The sequence below is a fragment of the Jaculus jaculus genome, chromosome 4 (genome assembly GCF_020740685.1).
Source record: "Jaculus jaculus isolate mJacJac1 chromosome 4, mJacJac1.mat.Y.cur, whole genome shotgun sequence".
NCBI lineage: Eukaryota > Metazoa > Chordata > Mammalia > Rodentia > Dipodidae > Jaculus > Jaculus jaculus.
The window spans coordinates 5,864,289-5,882,628 of record NC_059105.1 but is presented as its reverse complement, the minus strand read 5'-3'; the positions used below and the strand labels follow the sequence as shown (position 1 = coordinate 5,882,628).

At 41.8% G+C, this 18,340-nt stretch overlaps 1 protein-coding gene across 1 annotated transcript in view; it reads left to right on the top strand.

Moving 5' to 3' along the window:
* Positions 1–17,098, top strand: part of Col4a3 (collagen type IV alpha 3 chain) — a 154,172-nt gene extending 137,074 nt beyond the window's left edge. Inside the window, exons 44-52 of the mRNA XM_045146849.1 lie at positions 2,785–2,857; positions 7,938–8,009; positions 8,093–8,218; positions 8,951–9,049; positions 11,823–12,035; positions 12,597–12,774; positions 12,882–12,996; positions 14,238–14,410; positions 15,675–17,098. Of these exons, the coding sequence (XP_045002784.1) occupies positions 2,785–2,857; positions 7,938–8,009; positions 8,093–8,218; positions 8,951–9,049; positions 11,823–12,035; positions 12,597–12,774; positions 12,882–12,996; positions 14,238–14,410; positions 15,675–15,756 (1,131 nt within the window). The 3' untranslated portion in view covers positions 15,757–17,098. The remainder of the gene's footprint in view (positions 1–2,784; positions 2,858–7,937; positions 8,010–8,092; positions 8,219–8,950; positions 9,050–11,822; positions 12,036–12,596; positions 12,775–12,881; positions 12,997–14,237; positions 14,411–15,674) is intronic.
* Positions 17,099–18,340: the final 1,242 nt, after the last annotated feature.

Genomic DNA, 18,340 nt, shown 5'->3' with positions numbered 1-18,340 from the left:
TCTATGTGAAAATATACCTGGTTCCAACGAGATGGGTTTAATTGTTCATTAGCCTTGCCTCTGTACACCCTATTTGACAGAATTTTTCTTTAAAACGAAGTCCTTGGGAAGAAGAAGTAAGTGTCCCAGTGAGTGGGTAAGGGAGCAGTGCTCCCTCAGCATGCCGTGTGAGGGGTTCAGCCTGACGGCCCTGGGCCCACGCCTCTGTGGTGGCCACGCGGTGACTCAGCCGGCAGAGCGCGTGCTCCACGCTGGCTTGTCTGCCCGTGTGCTGCTGATGTTCACTTGTGATGTAAGTGCAGCACCTCCACATGCATCCTTTGGGGTGACATCTTATTTTTAAGCCCATGCTCCCAGCCAGCATCTGTCACTTGTAAGTCTCTCCCTCAACACCTCTGCAACCTTCCCTGGGTTATATTAGCAGCACACTTCATGAGCCTATTGCTCTGTGACCTCACCTCATTCATTTCTACTCTGAAGCAATGAATAGGAAAATAAAATCACTGTCCTTTGTCCATAAGAGGGCTAGGATAGGTGAGGAAGACAAGACACCGAGGCAAGTCATTTCCATGCCGTGTGCCACAAGGAAAGGGAGACAAGAGGTTACTGAGGAACTACGGGAGGGGAATCTAATTGGTGGAGCATGCTCAGGAGCCATTCTCTTGGCCTGGGTCTTAAAGGATGCCCATTAGGAATCTAGAAAAGCGAGGAAGGCCACAATGGAGGAGGGGTACCACTGGAGGTTGAGGAGGAAAGGAGGATGCATGAGAAGGAGCCTGGAGGACCCAGAAGAGGTCAGGTCATGAAGGCCTGAGCAAGGTCATGTGTTTATTCAAGAAACATTTGCAAAACAGCTGTGTGTGCCAAATGTTTGTTCTACAAGTTGGAATTAATCCCTTAATTGATTTGCCCAGACACAGTGCTTTAAGTCCATCCTGGTTGTATTATGTGGCATGGAGCGACCTGTGCTTTGACGATTCAAATACAGAATGTCTATGACACAGCTGTTTCCTCTTCTACTCCCTATAGAGCCACTGCGGCACAATTATTGTTAGGAGTCACATTAAGCTCTCTTCAGCTCTTTTGGTATTTGTTTTCTAGAATCCACACAAAGTGCTTTTTTGGGTTTGTTTGTTTTGGTGTGTTTTTTTTTTTTTTTTTTTTTTTTGAGAAATGAAGTATTTGTCCACTTCCAGCCTGTAGGTGTCTCTTGTGTCCCGATGCTTTGACAGTTGTCAGCACTGATTCCATGATCTCATCTACAGTTCTTCTAGGGACACTGAGGTAGAAAGTCTGGTTATAAATAGGATCTCAATTCAATCTTCTGGTGCTTTCATGGTCCCTTGCAATGACAAGATGATTCTTCAAGAATAGATGTCCTGAGTGGCTCATAACAGCTCTCTCCTTGCACAAACACTCCCTCTGCACCCCAGGGCTCGGGGGGGGGGGGACCAGGCCTTCACCAGCCACATTTAGCTTGGGAAATGGCAGATGTTTGGAGCCACAGAGTTCTTTAGCACACGGTTCTTCCCTCCGTCTTCATACCACCTCATTCCTACAACAGGACGAATCTCTCTTTAGTCCTTGTCCTCCAAAGACAGCACAGTCAAAGACAAGCTTTGTTATTTTTGGCACTTTTCATGGCCAGCCCAGATAGTTTGCAAGTAACAGCATTCTGACTCAACTCTGGTGGACACTGTGAGAGTAGATCTAGGAAAAGCCCTGCCCCCTCCCCTCTCTGTTCACATGGTCTTACTTAAGCATCTCATGGCTCCAACAACAATCACTGTGGGCATCACAAGAAGAGACCACCACTGGCTCATTCAGATCACAATTTGCCAAATGCACCTGCAATAACCTCATCCATAAAACCTCTTCCACTGTCATCCATGGACTCTCTGACTCTCCCACCGCCCTCATGAGGAGTAATTTATAACTCCACCAGCTCAGCAGAATGATGCACGGATGCTATAGTTCAGCAATGGCTCCACTGTCTGCAAGAATTTCAGCATAAACTATCATGTTCATGGTGGCAGTGTGGCACTTATTCTAGAAAGATCCCAGAGAACTGGGAAGTAACATTAAGGGTACAGAATATCTAATTGTACTCAGTACTAAAACAGTAAATATGAACTTTAGAAGCTGTGTGCACTTGGACTTAACATCCATTTCCTTTGCTTATTTTTTTCTGTAGTTTTTTGCATGTTATGTGTGTGTTGTATGCACATTCATATGCAAGAGAGCACATGTGTGCCTTCCATATGGGTTCTTATAAGTGTGTACATGTCTGCATGTGTGTAGGGAAGTCAGAGGTTGACATTGGGTATCTTCCTGAATCAGTGTCTACTTTATTTTTGAGACAGAGTCTCTCATTGAACCCAGAGCTCACCACTAGGCTAGACTAGTTAGTCAGGCTCCAAGGCATCCGCCCATCTTTGCCTCCCAAAATGTAGGGATTATAGGAACATGCCATTGAACTCAGCATTTTATGTGTACTGGAGATCAGAACTCAGGTCCTCATTCTTATACAATGCTTGATCAACTGAACCTTTTCTTCAGGCCCCTTCTTTTTTATGTTTTAATTAGTTCTAAGGAAAAGTCTAGATGGCAGGGAAGTTATAGGGAGGTGAAACACTAACTTGAAAAGTAAAACCGATGTCTATCAATCTCACTCTACTCTCATCCAGTAGTTCTATATCTACTTGCTTTTAAAAAAAAAAAAAAAGCTGTCATGAATATTGTAAACCTTTGTCTGATGTTCTGCTCTTTTTACCCGAAATATAGGGAGCACCAGGTCTCCCAGGTCTTCCGGGGCTCAGAGGCGATTCTGGATTCCAGGGATTTCCAGGCATGCAAGGTACCGCTTTCTGTATAATGCTCTTTACACGCAATCCAGTAACAGGCAATGTTTGCTGGGCTCCCATGGGAACAGTGGGAAGGGGACAGTACAAATAGCATGTCCATGCGAGGAAAGAGGGACACTCCTCCAGCACCCAGCCCCATGGGGTTGAAATTAAAACTGCGCTTTATGGGTAGAAAGCGCAGACACACTATAAGCAAAGGCAGCTGATGGCCCGCCTTACAATGACTGGCTGCCGCTGTCACATCTCATAGCCGCAACCCCACGGTGACACCAGCACTCCCACTGAGGGACTTCAGGAGAATGGGGGCAGGGAGGAGGGAAGCGACGCTACTGTTGTATGATACGTCCATACAAGTTTCTACTTAATACAAAAGATATAAAAAAGAAAACAAGGCCGTTGAAAATGTTACTTTGATCTGATACATGTTGAGATGAAAGGTTCTCTACCTCAGTATTAACAGCACTTTTTTCCATATGATGTGTTGGGATGAGGACAGATGAACTTCCTTGGTATTAACAGTAGTGTTTTTCATATGAATTTCTTACTTCTGTATTTTTATTTATTTATTTATTTTATTTATTTTTTTGGGGTAGGGTCTCACTCTAGTCCAGGCTGACCTAGAACTCACTATGTAGTCTCAGGGTAGCCTCGAACTCATGATGATCCACCTACCTCTGCCTCCCAAGTGCTGGGATTAAAGGCATGCACCACCACGCCTGGCTTTTACTTCTGTAATTTAAGAGGTTGAAGAATCTAAAAGGACAGGCACCAGATGATTGGCATGGATAAACTACATTTCTGTGCACTGATTTGTGAGTTTGTATTTTCATGGGCACTTTTTTTTTTTTTTTTAGTGATAGAGACTGAACCCAAGGCTTTGCACATGGTAGGCAAGATATCTGCCAGTGAAATCCCTGCCTCTACACTCTTTGATTTATTGCTTATTTATTTTTTATTGACAACTTTCATAATTATAGATAAGAAACCATGGCAATTCCCTCCCCCCTTCAGTTCCCCCTTCACACCTCCGCTCTCCATCATATCCCTTCCCCCTCTCAATCAGTCCTTTTTTGTTTGTTTGATTTTTTTTTCAAGGTAGGGTCTTGCCCTAGTCTGGGCTGACCCAGAATTCACTATGTAGTCTCAGGATGGCCTCGAACTCACAGCATTCCTCCTACCTCTGCCTCCAGAATGCTGGGATTAAAGGAATGCACCAACACGCCCGGCTTCTGTTTTATTTTGTTGTCATCATCTTTTCCTCCTATTGTGATAATCTTGTGTAGGTTGTGTCAGGCACTGTTAGGCCATGGATATCCAAGCCATTTTGTGTCTGGAAGAGAGTAAGGCATCCTACTCTTCCTTGGGCTCTTACATTCTTTCCACTACCTCTTCCACAATGAACCCTGAGCATTAGAAGGTGTGATAGAAATATTTCAGTTTTGAGCACTCCTCTATCACTTCTTCTCAGTGCTATGGTACCTTCTAAATTATCCCAAGGTCACCACCATCTGAAAAGAGAATCATCCCTAACCAAAAGTGAGAATAGCATTAATAGATGGTTATGAACATTAAGAAAAGTGTTTTCTTGGCAGTTTGATGAGCATAGTATATACATTTATCCTGACAGCAGCAGATGTTATGCCCCTAGGGCTCATGACTTCCCCATTGTGGTAGTTTGAATAGATGGCCCCCAATATATTCAGTTCTTTATTGTTTGTAGTTTGCATCTGTAGCCACCTAGCTGGAGGCAATGTCACTGGGTGGATCTTAAGGTGTGGTGGTGGGTTTCAGATTTCAATCTAAAGATATGCAAAGATACCCACATACAACTTCTCCAAATTCTAACCTGTTTTGGTAATTTCATTGTTTTTATCTGCCTGATGACTAAAGATAAAAGAATCATTCATAACCTTATAGGTCAGGTGTGTCTAAGTATCTATTCTGACTTTCAGGTCCTTTAGGTGAAATTTCTTGATACTTCAGACAGCTCCTGAGATGGAGAGCTGGCAAACACTCTTCCCTCTGCTTGCTTCATGGCAGGACCTCTTAAACCTGACGCAGTGCAATCGTCAGTCCTTGTAGGTGGTTCCACCACTTGGCACATACACTTACCATACTGTGACAGGCTCCTCCCCAGGTTAACACATAATAGTAACCTTTCTGTAACAGATTTTAAGTCCTTTTGGTTAATCTGTCTCCTCTTGCTGGTTTCTGGATCCCAGTTGCTTAGAATTTTATTTTTCATCCTTACAGTTTTATGACCGCAGTGTCTCTTACAGTGTTTTGTTGGGTCTTGTCTTTCCCATCAGCCAGTCTGTGTCCTCATTATTCACATTCAGGGCTACAAATGCTATGTACCTGGTCCTGTCCTTTTTGCTGGTTTTCTTCTTGTTGTGAATGTATTTTGCTGTTCATTTACTCTTCTCTTAAATTGTTTACTGTATTGGTAATATTTAATGCTTCCCTCTTTCTCATGGGTAGATCGATACTTTTTTGGAATTTATCACTTTTTATTTTTTGAGCTACAGTCTCACTCTAGCCCAGGCTGACCTAGAACCCACTCTGTAGTCTCAGGCTAGCCTTGAACTCAGTGATCTTCCTACCCCTGCCTCCAAAGTGCTGGGATTAAAGGTATGCACCACTACAACAAGCTTACTCACATGTTTTAATGATGGTATTTGTCAAGTTTTTCTCCTCTGGATGAAAGACTTAAGCAACTTTTGCAATTCTGAGAGATCTGATGTTAGTCTAATGTATTTGCCTTTAAATGTGATGTGGTGCTTTTCTCTTGTGGACTGTAATGTTCTCTCCTTGTCCCGTGCTCTTGACAATTTAACTGTGATGTGTTGTGGAGAGCTTCTACATTCATCAGTATGGGTGCTTACAGCACCTGGATGCCCATAAGTTTCCCAAAACTTGGGAAATTCTCTGGCATTATTTTATGAAATAGGCTTTCTATACCAGCTACCTGCTGCTCTTCTCCCTCAGGTATACCAATGATTGGCTGGCCAAATTTAAGGTTTGCAGTGTCCAATGTTACTTATCTCCACTGGTGAGTTTTTTCTCTCCTATGGAGCTGCATGCAGTGTAGTTTTTCCCAGCTTTCTGTCAGCTGGTGTACATGGAGGAGGTTTTCAGTTGAGCTCCAGAGCATTTCTCAGTGGCCTTGCAGCCCAAGCATGTGGAGTCTTCAGCAATAGGGTTTTACCATCTATTCCTTTTGGGAAACCAAGGGCCTCAGCAATGACCTGTAATGTTTTGGGGGCATCCAGGACCTCCCTGGCCAACAACTCACTAGAGGGTATCCCATCCCTGGCACTGAAAAAATTTTCTAGTAATAACCTATGGCTTCTGGGTGTGCCCTTGTCCAAAAAAAGTATATTTCCATATGACTTATTGATACCTTCTTAGATTTTAACTAACCTTCCACCACCTTTCATTTACTCAATCTCTTCCCCTGTCCTCACATAGGCATTTCCACCACCATTAATCTGTTCTTCAACTTACAAATATACCATACCCTACCATACCCTTAAATTCTCCCCTTTCCTCCATTCCTTATACCCTCTTTCTAGCTTACTGGCCCCTGCTACTGAGTTTCAACCTCAAACAAATTATAGATCTCTCATCCCAGCTGATCAGTTAAACATACCTCAAGAACCCCTAGTGGATTCTAAGGGGTGCTCCACACACATTTACCCTCTATCCCTCAGGATTGCTCAACAAAGGGAATAAATTTGAGTGTGCTTAAAAAAGTGTGATATGCTATAAACAGAGCTTTGATGTTAGCTTCAGTGTCATAAGTGGGGATTTCACCTGAGTACAAGTTTTGAGGAGTCAGGAAGCTCTTGCCATAAAAGTCTGTATAGATGCTACACAGCAAGTGTATCTAGTGTGAGAAAAGCCACATTTCAGTGAAGGAAAGCTCATTCCAGGTTCAAGGAAGGACCAGACGGGCTTGCAAAGAGGTCTTCTTCAGCACCCTTTATCCACTACCCCTTTAAGAAACAATCAGCTAAAATAAGTAACAGTGAGTGTTTCTGAGGCATCTCACTAGATGTTTCATAGGTGAATATCAGCAGGAGACTGGGCAGTTCATAACATCATGGTTTCCACGTCTAAGAATACAAGTATCAAAGACTTGAAAAGTACCTAAGAACTCCATTAACAAAAACATGCTGGCAAAATGTTTAGAGGTAATTGGAGAGGAGATTCTTGGAATCAATTCCTTTACAATAATACATTCCCGGAAACATTCAGTTAATCTTTACAATTTCAAAATAAGACCCATAGCTAGAAGTAGTCTATACTTCATCATTCAGAAAATTTTTATCATCAAGTATTTAGGTTTCCTCCAGTATTGGTAAGTAAATGTTAATACTTTCTTCCAAGTTCTTACTTTAATATCTAATGGATAATTTCTAGTGTAGCTGTCATTTAACCTTAGGTACTGTATTTTATTGTATTACTTTTTTGTTTTGTTTTGTTTTTAAATACAGTCTCACTATGTAGCCCAAGCTGGCCTCAAACTTACGTGCCTCCTATCTCTGCCTCCCAATTGTTGGGATTACAGGCCTGCTCCACTAGGTCTCGCCTTATTGTATTTTCTATTAATATCAACTTTAATACTAAAATCTTTTTAAGTAATCAGAAGTAATACTCATACAATTTCAAGACTCTTTAAAAGGAAGTAACTCTCTGATTAAATGACTTTGGGCAAATTTCCATATGTGCAAAAGTTTATAATTAAGAAAAGAAATCTTAACCACTTTGTTAGTTTCCATCAAAAATAATCTGTATGTGCTCATGAGAATTCCTCATATAACAAACCCAAGTGGTACGGATAGGCTAAAAGAGAATGGAAAGTACATACTGTGACAATCAACAAACATGACAACTCACTGGAAACGTTAACACAAGTTGCAATGCAATTTTTGTAATTTATTTTCAACATTGAATTCGTTCCAAAACTCAAAATTTAAACTGTTAGGAACACTTCTCTGTGTTCTCTGTGAATATTGAAATACACAATCTGCTTGTTTGTTTGTTTGTTTGTTTGTTTGTTTGTTTAAGGAAAGAAGGGTAACCCAGGATTTCCCGGATCACCTGGACATCCAGGACCAATTGGACCAAAAGGACCTCCTGGTAACTATATTTCCTTCTTACTGCTCTTCATGAAGAAAGGGCCACTCCATTCATCCACTTCCTCATTACATTTATGTCCACAGGTCCAAGTGGAAAGCCCGGCACACTTAAGATCATCTCCCTTCCTGGAAGCCCAGGCCCACCCGGCCTACCTGGACAACCAGGGATGCCAGGAGAACCTGGGCCACTGGGGCCACCAGGAATCCCAGGTGTGGAGCTGAGCTGGCAGCATGGAACCAAGATAACCTATAAAGTTCATTGGAAGCAAAGTTTATCACTTCACAGAAAACACTAAATATGTTTGTGATCCTCATTTTAGGGCTGAACTCATTTACCCTTGACCTAAAAACAAAAGTTCTTAAAATTTCTTGAAAGTAGCACAAAGTGGGATAAATACACTTAAGGGTGACTTCTGTTTTAACTGAAGGTATTGTGATCATCTCTTCTGGCAACTGTCAGTTCTGAAGCATGATTTGAATGACTTCCTAGATATATCCAAGTCCTGGATATATATTTTCTAACACTTTGTGTTGAAAGACAGTATTATTTTTTTCAAAATATTGATGTTTGTAAATTGAATCTAACATGTGTACATAGACTTAGCATATTAACTGTATTATTCTCTAAATCACATGGGAGATAAGAGACATTACTTATCACTTTGTTCAGCACATGGTACTGTGAATTCTGGCACGGGGTAAATCAAAATAGCAGCACAATTTCAAACCTATATATTTCACATAGTCACATTTTAGGGCCTTTGGGGGATGTGAGGGAACATGAGTTGAATGAGCAAGCATTCCAGTTTCCCAGGACTAATTATCTTCTTCCTGTTGTGTAACGTCTCCATTGCTGGATCTGTAAAAGTTCCAGTGTTACCTGGATGGTGGCAAACTCACCTTTATATGATGGCATGCAATCTAACAGTTGTTTTGGCCTAGGACCCTGTGGGCCCAGAGGTAAACCTGGCAAAGACGGAAGACCAGGAAGTCCTGGAGCCATTGGGGAAAAGGGCAAGAAAGGTTCGAAGGGACAGCAAGGTAAGCACACCCAGCGAGCTTCCCAGGCTAGGCAGTGCTGTTCTTACCTCAGAGAAATACGATTTGGGGGTGTGACCAAAAAAAGCAGCCTGGGCTGTTCACTGAGTATTACTCAGACTAAAACAAAAAATTCATTTGGAAGATGAGAAATCCAGAATTGCTGGCACATGCTAGTCCTTCTCCTCTGGGCAGTTGTACTACAAACACTTAGCTTGATGTATGTTTTAGGCTGAGGACAAACAGAACTAATGGAGCACTAGTAGCTGTTCTATTTCCAGAAAGGCAGATACTGCTTTTAATTATATACATGAGCAGGTAGTTATCAGCTTCTTACGGGAGTGGTGGATACTGTGGAGTTTACCTTGTTATGAAACAGAGTAACTCTGCATCCCTACTTAGGAAATCCACCCTTCTAGCTAGCCTGTTCTTGAACATAACTTGATAATGTATGTGTATGTCTTAGAAAGAACCCTTTTAGATATATTTCATTCTGAATATAAGCTATGGGTGTCAGTTTGACAGTTTGATAACCTGAATCAAAATCTATCTTTTACAAAATTTTCAAAGCACCCTATGGTAAATACCTAAGTCTTTGTTAAACTATAAATAACTTCCAAATGTGATCTCATGAGAATATGATTAGTCATTTTACTTTACTCCTAATGTGTCTTCAGAGAGGTTTTATTAGTAATTCTATTAATTTTAAACTTTAAAAACAAAGGCTGGGTTTTATAATATGGCAACAACAAGAATAGGATACTATGATACACATTAGGTTTGAGGATTATTAGCAAGTCAACAATTGTCCCAATGTAGTAAAGGGTTCAAAAGAATGATAAAGGAGTCCAGGTCTCAGCCTATTTCTTACAGATGCAAAATACCCTTGGCTAGTATACTCTCTCTCCTCCAGCTTCTGTCCTGCTGTTGTGTGAAACCTTATCACCTCCACTTTGGAGGAATTTGTCATACAAGACTCCTCAGCTGATCATTTTGTATAGGTCAAAGACCAGAAGGCACCTTTTACTTAGGACCTATGCCAGTTTCTTTTGCATTGCTGTAATAGAAATGACCTGACAGAAACAAGGAAAAGGAAGAGAGGCTCATTTTTGGCTCACAGTTTCAGAGGGATCAGCCTATCAAAGGGAACAGGCAAGGCAGTGGAGGCAGGTCTGTCTGTGACAGCAGCAGCATGTGGTGGGTTCAATACTGGGGGGCCAGGAAGCCAAGAAAGCTAGAGCAGAACTGGGAGCAGGTATTACCTTCAAAGGCCCTCCCATGACAACCTACTTCTACGAGCCAGGTCCCACCTTCTAAAGGAGCTACATCCTTCACATTCATGCCACAAGCTAAGAAGTGAGTATCAGAACATGGCTACAGAGGGCATTCCAGATTCAAGCCATAGCAGGGTTGGTTGTAGCTTCCTGGGAATAGAGAGTAGAGTTTAAGACATGTCAAGAATGTGCCTCCTCTGTCTACAAAAACCATGGCAACTGTGGGATTTTCAAGTAACACATGAGACTTTAAAGAGAGAAAGAAAGAAGGGGAGAAAAAATAATTCACAGGTCTTTAGGAAATTACACATGATTGGGGGGGGGGATGAAGATAGCTTAGCATTTAAAGATACTTGCTTCCAAAAGCCTGCCAGCCTTAGTTTAGCTCCCCAGCCACCCACTTAAACCAGATGCAAAAAGTGTATTCATTTGTCTGGTATTCATTTATGGTGGCCAAAAGCTCTGGCACATACATACACACACACACACACACACACACACACACACACACACGCAAATAAGTAAATAATATTTAAGTGACACATACCAGAACTAACCTTCTCCAACCACAGGGAAGAAACAAAATGTAACAACCACTCTGTCTTCAACTCATTAATAAATAATCCTCATTACAATAAAAAAATTTCTTGTTGCCATGTTAATTGGTGAAAAACTTTCTTGAAATTTAAACCTTCTTCTTTCAATGCTTTGCATGATTATTTATTGAACTTACTAAAAGGATTAGTAATTTTGTTTTATAATGTGGAAACATTTATTTATAAAAGATGCACAGGAGACCTAATGCAGGACACTGCCAGGCATCCCAGTAGAATTCAAAGATACCTAATCTCAAAGCACAATAAGATAGATACACATAAATACCTATAACAGAGGCACCTTGTAATAAACTGGCTAGTCATTAATAATATTATTTGTCCATTCTATTAGTTACTTTCATGTCGCTGTGATGAAAGGAGAGGAGGAAAGATTCACTTTGGCTCATGGTTTCAGAGGGCTCAGTTGTGAATGCTTGGCCCCAGGCTTGACCAGGACATCATATTCATGGCAGTGTGTGGTGAAGGATTTCTGCTCACCACACGACAGATAGGAAGCAGAGAAAGCCACATAGGAAGAGACCAGGGTAAACCAGCAGCCATGAGCATCCCCTAGTGACTAGGACCCTCCTGCTACCTCTCACCCCTTCCCAATAAAGCTGTTATCTTATGACTCCTCAAGGAATTAATACATTCATTAGCATGGACATTTCATGATCTAATCATCTCTGAAAACAGACATGCCTGTGTGCGCTTTACTAATCTCCTAAGTGTTTGTTAGTCCATCTGATAACTAAAATGAACCATCGTAGCCAGTATATAGCCCACTCTTCCCTAGGATTCTTTTTCTCCTTTGGGACTTATCAGACATCTAAAAACATTTAGAGCTTTGGAAAACAAGGTTGCGATTCCAGTCACAGTGCAACCTTTCTAATGTGCTTTTCAAAGGACCACCTGGATTAGATGGATTCCCAGGTCTGAAAGGAAAACCTGGAGACATGGGAGCACCAGCAAGTGGGACAAGAACCCGAGGCTTTGTCTTCACCCGGCACAGTCAAACGACGGCCACTCCTTCGTGTCCACAAGGGACTGAGGCACTCTACACGGGGTTTTCTCTTCTTTTCGTACAAGGAAATGAGCATGCCCATGGACAAGACCTTGGTAATGTTCCATTCTGGTTCCTGGCCATCTTGTTCCACATGCAAATTGTAAAATGTTCTAGGATGAGGTGCTTCCTTTGAAGGTATGGACAAACAACTGTGAGCACCTTCTGGCAAAACCGAGAGAGCAGTTGGCCTGAGGTTTAATTTGCATTCCAGTATGTAAGATGCAGGAAGGAGCATAGCTAGTGTGTCTCAGTACCAACAATGTTCACTTAAGCCATCTGTCTTTTCTGTAAATCCCCCAATTTACATTTCGTCTAAATCTTTATCTGGTTATTAACTAGTCTGGATAGCTGGGAATGTCTGAAGCAAAGACAGACACTGTCCCATGTGAACTACATGAGGTGCCAAGTGCTAGGCTGGCTCAAAAGAGCTATCGGGAGTGCTAAGAGAAGGGTTTGCCTCCCATTGTTCCTAAAACTTTTCAACACCACATTTTGCAAATAACACTTTTGTGTTGTGTTTGTCTGGGTTTGTCACAGGTTATGTGCTAATCTAGGTAATGACACTCGAAACAATTGTAATTTACTGGAAGTGAAACTCAGCTGTGTTTTATCAGGAACTCTTGGCAGCTGCCTGCAGCGCTTCAGCACAATGCCGTTCCTATTCTGTGACATCAATCATGTATGTAATTTTGCATCCCGAAATGATTATTCATACTGGCTGTCAACACCAGCTCTGATGCCAGTGGACATGGCTCCAATCACCGGCAGAGCCCTGGAGCCTTACATTAGCAGGTGAGAACTCAAGCCCTGTCTTCTCAAGGGAGCGCAGCAGTGACGTCACTTCTGAGGAACGGGATGAGGCAGAGAACGGCTCCCATGCCACTGGTTTCATTTTCTAGATGCACAGTCTGCGAAGGTCCTGCGATGGCCATAGCTATCCACAGCCAAACCACTGCCATCCCCCCATGTCCCCATGGCTGGGTGTCTCTCTGGAAAGGATATTCTTTCATCATGGTAAGGAGGAGAGGATCAGTACATTTAAGATTATGCTTGCCTGTAGAATTTTATATTATGTGTAGTCAACTGTGGTCCCCATGATTTAATTCTGCATGATAATATATGTGCTATGCCATGGATGTTTGAAAATCTGAAGATACACTTTAAGAAAACAACTTTGGGTTTGGGATGTGGTACCTGCCTGTACTGCAGCATTGGAGAAGTAGAGTCAAGGATGAGGAGATGAAGTCATATTATTCTACACAGAAAGTTTAAGGCAGCCTGGGACACATGTGACCTTATCTCCAAAACTCAAATACATGCATACATATATAGATATACACACACATCTATGCATTTGGTGAATAACAGAGGCGGCTTTCTGCACATTGTCAGTCTTCTGTATCATGACATATAGGTGGAAAGTATCTACTCATTACAGAATGCCCAGTTGTTTGTTGGTTGGTTGGTAGTTTATCTACATCTTCTGTTATCCTAGTGAAAACCTAGAGGCAGGAGTTGTCAGTATCTACAGTTTCATAAATAAGAATGAGGTACTTTCATTATGGTATCATGACTGGTAAGTGACGCATGTGCCTTGTATCACACCCCCGAAATGTCCCTACGATGCAACAGTGAAGAGAATCGACCTCTAGGAAAACTCATAAGTGCTAATGCAATAGCCACGCAGTTATGTTCTGATAACATTCTTCATGGCATATTAGTACCCCTTCTTTACTCACACCTGTCCACTCACTCCATCACTAATTCAAAACATACTGATTGAATACCTATCATGTGTCCTAAGTGTTTCACGGGGCCTAAATGCCTCCTTTTATGAAGCTTATAACCTAGAGACAAAGACGTAATAGGCCAGAAGACAAAACAATTGCAGTAACAAGAGTCCAGTTGGTAACAAGTACTGTGACAAAAGTAGGCAGGTGAGGTAAGAGACTGGGGCAGAGTGAGGTCAAGGCAAGCCCCCTGAGGCTGCCCGGAGGCACACACTGGAAGTCACCTGGGAGGCAGCATTCCAGGCGGAAGCGCAGCTTGTCCTGCTTACGCCTCACCCTGAAATACGCCTGGAGTGTTAACAAATCGGGACAAAGCATGTGAAGTTTGGTTTGTGTGTCCTTTCCTGGGGAATGTTTTCTTCTCCTCTGTTGTTTCATATTATCGCTCCCTATCCCACAAAAATGTAGAAAATGGGCATTTGCATGCCAATGGCAGGATTTTCACTGAGATTTTTGCTGTGACAGTTCACAAGTGCAGGCTCTGAGGGTGCTGGGCAAGCCCTGGCCTCCCCTGGCTCCTGCCTGGAGGAGTTCCGAGCCAGTCCGTTTATCGAATGCCACGGAAGAGGAACATGCAACTACTACTCAAATTCCTACAGTTTCTGGTTGGCATCACTGAACCCCGAAAGAATGTTCAGGTAACTGTACAGTGTTAGGCTTAATCTGATGACTCAACTGCAGAACTACCCAAAGCTTGTCTGTGTTGCTTCCTGTCTGTTTTTAGCCTGCGTATATGAACATTTTACTCCCTCATTCCTGCCAATAAAATCCTCTTTAGCTTGGTTCTCCCCGTTTATAAGTCTTCTGAATTCAACATGTAAGCAGGGTCTTTTAGTTCTGTATAAAAATGTGTGTGTGTGTGTGTGATTTTTACCACAATTAAACATACACATAACACAAATTTAGAATAAATTACAGAATAAAACCACTAACCTATATGCTAATCTGAAAGCACTGTATAGAAGCTTGTGATTATCCATGGGTGTGAATAGTCTCACTATAAAAAAAGTGATCAGCCAGCGTGGTGGCACATGCCTTTAATCCCAGCACTCGGGAGGCAGAGGCAGAAGCAGGAGGATAGCTGAGAGTCTGAAGCCACCCTGAGACTATAGAGTGAGTTCCAGCTCAGCCTGGACCAGCATGAGACCCTACCTTGAAAAAAAAAAATCTATTAGTTTGCATCAAGACCTGTGTTTCAAGACCACTGCTGTAATACAGCTAAAATTCTAAAAAGTTGACAAGCATGTTTTATGCATATATGTATGTGGGTCTCTGGGTCCTCAGGCCAGCTGCGGTTCCCCCAATGGCGCCAGGCAACGATGGTGGTGAGCACATGAAAGAGTCACTTTAAGGAGACAGTCTCTGTGAACAGCTCGGTTTAATCAATAGCGAAATGGCTTTATAAGCAGTTGAGGGTCCTAAGGGGATTGGATGTACAAGATTGTTTGCTGATGCCTAATTAGTATATGGAGACATACATTCCAGCACGTAAGCAATGGTGGTGGTGGGGAGGAAGGTATAGGGTACTGGGGAGGGGCTGGGCAAAGGTGCTGGCTGATACATATAAGGAGTTTCCTAGGCAACTAGCCAAAGGTCACAGGGCTAGGGGCAAAGCCTCAGTTCTGGTGTGCCAGACTTGGAAAGGTAATGGCTTCCTGTAGCCTGGAGGGGTCCTTAGCCTTGCCTGGAAGCTCAGGCCCGTCTCCTGAAGGCTCCAGCCTGTGCTTGGCAGTGCCCAACATATGTCCATATATACATCTTTTCAGAAATTCACTTCTCTGATAAAGAGAGATGAACCTGAGATAAAACTCATAAAAGCTACAATATTAACAAAAATTAAAGTAAACAAATATTCTTCATATGCTACTAATCAATGAGTTCTTTTATTTGTGTTTATTTCAGAAAGCCCGTCCCATCAACTGTGAAAGCTGGGGAGTTAGAAAAAATAATAAGTCGCTGTCAAGTGTGCATGAAGAGACAGTGAAGAATTCCAAGAAAATAGAGTGGCTTTTTTTCCCTCCCTTAAATAACAAAGTACTGACTCAGAACTTACTTAAGTATTTTTCTTCAACCATTCAATGTTGTTCAATGAAGGTTTAATAGTACCAAGTTTCCCCACACAAGACAGCATTTCTTTCAAGTCAGCTCTATAATCCAGGTCTCTAAATCTGTATAACTTCAAAGTTTCCTGTGGTAGGGCAATGACTTTTCATAAAATACAACTGAAATCACATTCCACTTGTATCTAAAACACCAACTGACTGTATCAAGCGTGAACGCTATAAGCTAGATGTTTGGCCCACTGGATTTCAATGTGTGTTCTCTTCTCTTCTACTCTGTAAGACCTAAGGAGTTTGGTTTCCCTCTACCTCCTTCCTGAAATTTTAGAGCACAGCTAAGAAGGAGCTTACAGTACTGGCACATCAGGAACAGAACTGGATGGTCAGACCTGTTGAGTGGCCCAAGGCTTGAGAAGACAGAATTGAATGAGGTTCATGGATTTTCTTGGACTCATGCAAACATTCCCAAATCTAAGACTGAAGGGGGTTATCTAAATGGAACAAGGCGGCCATGGATATAGCATATAGTTTTGTTTCATATTTTGTTGAAATTTTCTGTTTGATCACTAAATTCACTTTACTGCATCAATATAGTCATGGCAAGTCAAGTGTTTACCTTTTGCATTTTACTAGAATACTTTGAAATGTGCCTTTTTAATCTCTTTTTCAAATAACTCACAAATAACAAGGATGTTACTTATCAGATGGACGTTCTAAATGCTGATGCATACCACATGTAATTGGGCAAAGTAGCTCTGTAATGCACTTAGAATCTAAGACATTTGTTGGTTTATCAGGTGCAGAATGTTCTTAATGTGTTCTAAATATTTCATTACTTGGCTTTGCAGATTTGTTACTGTTATTTTTCTAACATTTCCTTTGTTAAAAAAAAATGTTTTCTGTTATATAGTGTTATAGGTGGAGAGACCACTGGGTAAAAATCTTAATGTGTGAAGTTACATGTCTTAACACTTACTGATAAGTGTGTTGATACATTCCTAATTTTACCTAATTCAACTTAGCAAGCATTCTCTTCTGCACAAAGCTATGTCCTGGCTACTGTGTGGGAAGAGAGAAAGATGGAGAGAACTTGCTCTTGATCTATTCTCAGATATGTAACATATTCCTTTTGTTAAGAATCTCACATAAGACCCTGGGTTTGATCCCTACCACCGAACCAAACAAACAAACAAACAAACAAGAATCTCATTTACTTGAGTTGCTCTAAATTCCCCCTTTTTTCTTCCTTTATCTGTCTTTATATTTCATCATCACAATTTAGCATATCTGAATAAAAGTTTAAAAATAAGGGCCTTTAATTCTCTTCGACAACAAAAAAGCTACAGTCTGAAAGATATTACGAAACCAAAGCTTTGAAAGACATTTAAAAAGCCCAGTATTTGGCTGGGGAAATTGCTCAGTGGTTAAAGGAGTTTGCTTGCAAAGCCTGCTGGCCCAGGGTTCAATTCCCCAGTACCCATGTAAAGCCAGATGCACAAAGTGGCACATGTGTCTGGGATGTGTCTTGTAGTGTCAAGAGGCCCTGACACACTCATTCTCATCCCTTCTCTCTCATTAAAAAAAAAATGTATATATATATATATATATATATATTCCATCAGTGGTGGCTCTGTGATGGCTCTAAGAGGCCAGTCACCACAAGGCAAAGCTGTGATGTTCCTTGATCCACAGGGGTGGAACTGAAGGTGCTCATACATAAACTCAGGCTACTGCTATAAGAGAAATGTGACCCAACAGCACAGACAAAAGCTTTTATTTGTTACTGCTCATGTGACTACTGTCAAGCCTTTTTTATGTCCAAACTCAGAAATTCAATATTTCATTTAGATTATTCACTTAAGTTCACCCAACATTAAGAACTTTCTGGTGTGTTGTGTGTGTGTTCCAGTGGCTAAAAGAGTTAAAATACTTGGTGAGTAGTTCTCAGAAGTGTGGTGCTTGGACTGGTGGCATGGCTGTCAATCATCTGGGAACTGATTCTCAGATAAATGCTGATTCTGGCCTGTGGGTAGTCCTGAAAAATTAGAAACTCCAGGTAGAAACCCAAAACTCTGAGTGTTCTGTTTTGCTTTGCTTTGCTGAGACAAGGTCTCATTACACAGCCTACACTGGCCTGCAGCTCCTCAGGTAGCCCAAGTTGAACCCCAGCTTGTCCCAAGTCCTGAGCCTCCCAGAAATCTGTGTTTTAACAACTTTCCACATGATTCAGATGCACTCTACACACATTAAGAAAAGCTGCTCTGGGCAAACAGTGGCCACACTTGGTCTCTCTCTGCCATTCACACTTACAGGTGACGACCAGCCTAAGCTGCAGCTCATCCTACGCAGAGCCCCAGGCTGGTGCCGATACCCCAGTCCTCCGCTCTTCCTCGGGTCAGTATTTCACTTTAAAACCTCAAGTTCCAGGGAAGCCCTATGAACAATTGCTCAGTCACCCTTCCAAGTGAGCATTAAAATGCAGCCCATGGACACGATTTTCCAGATATT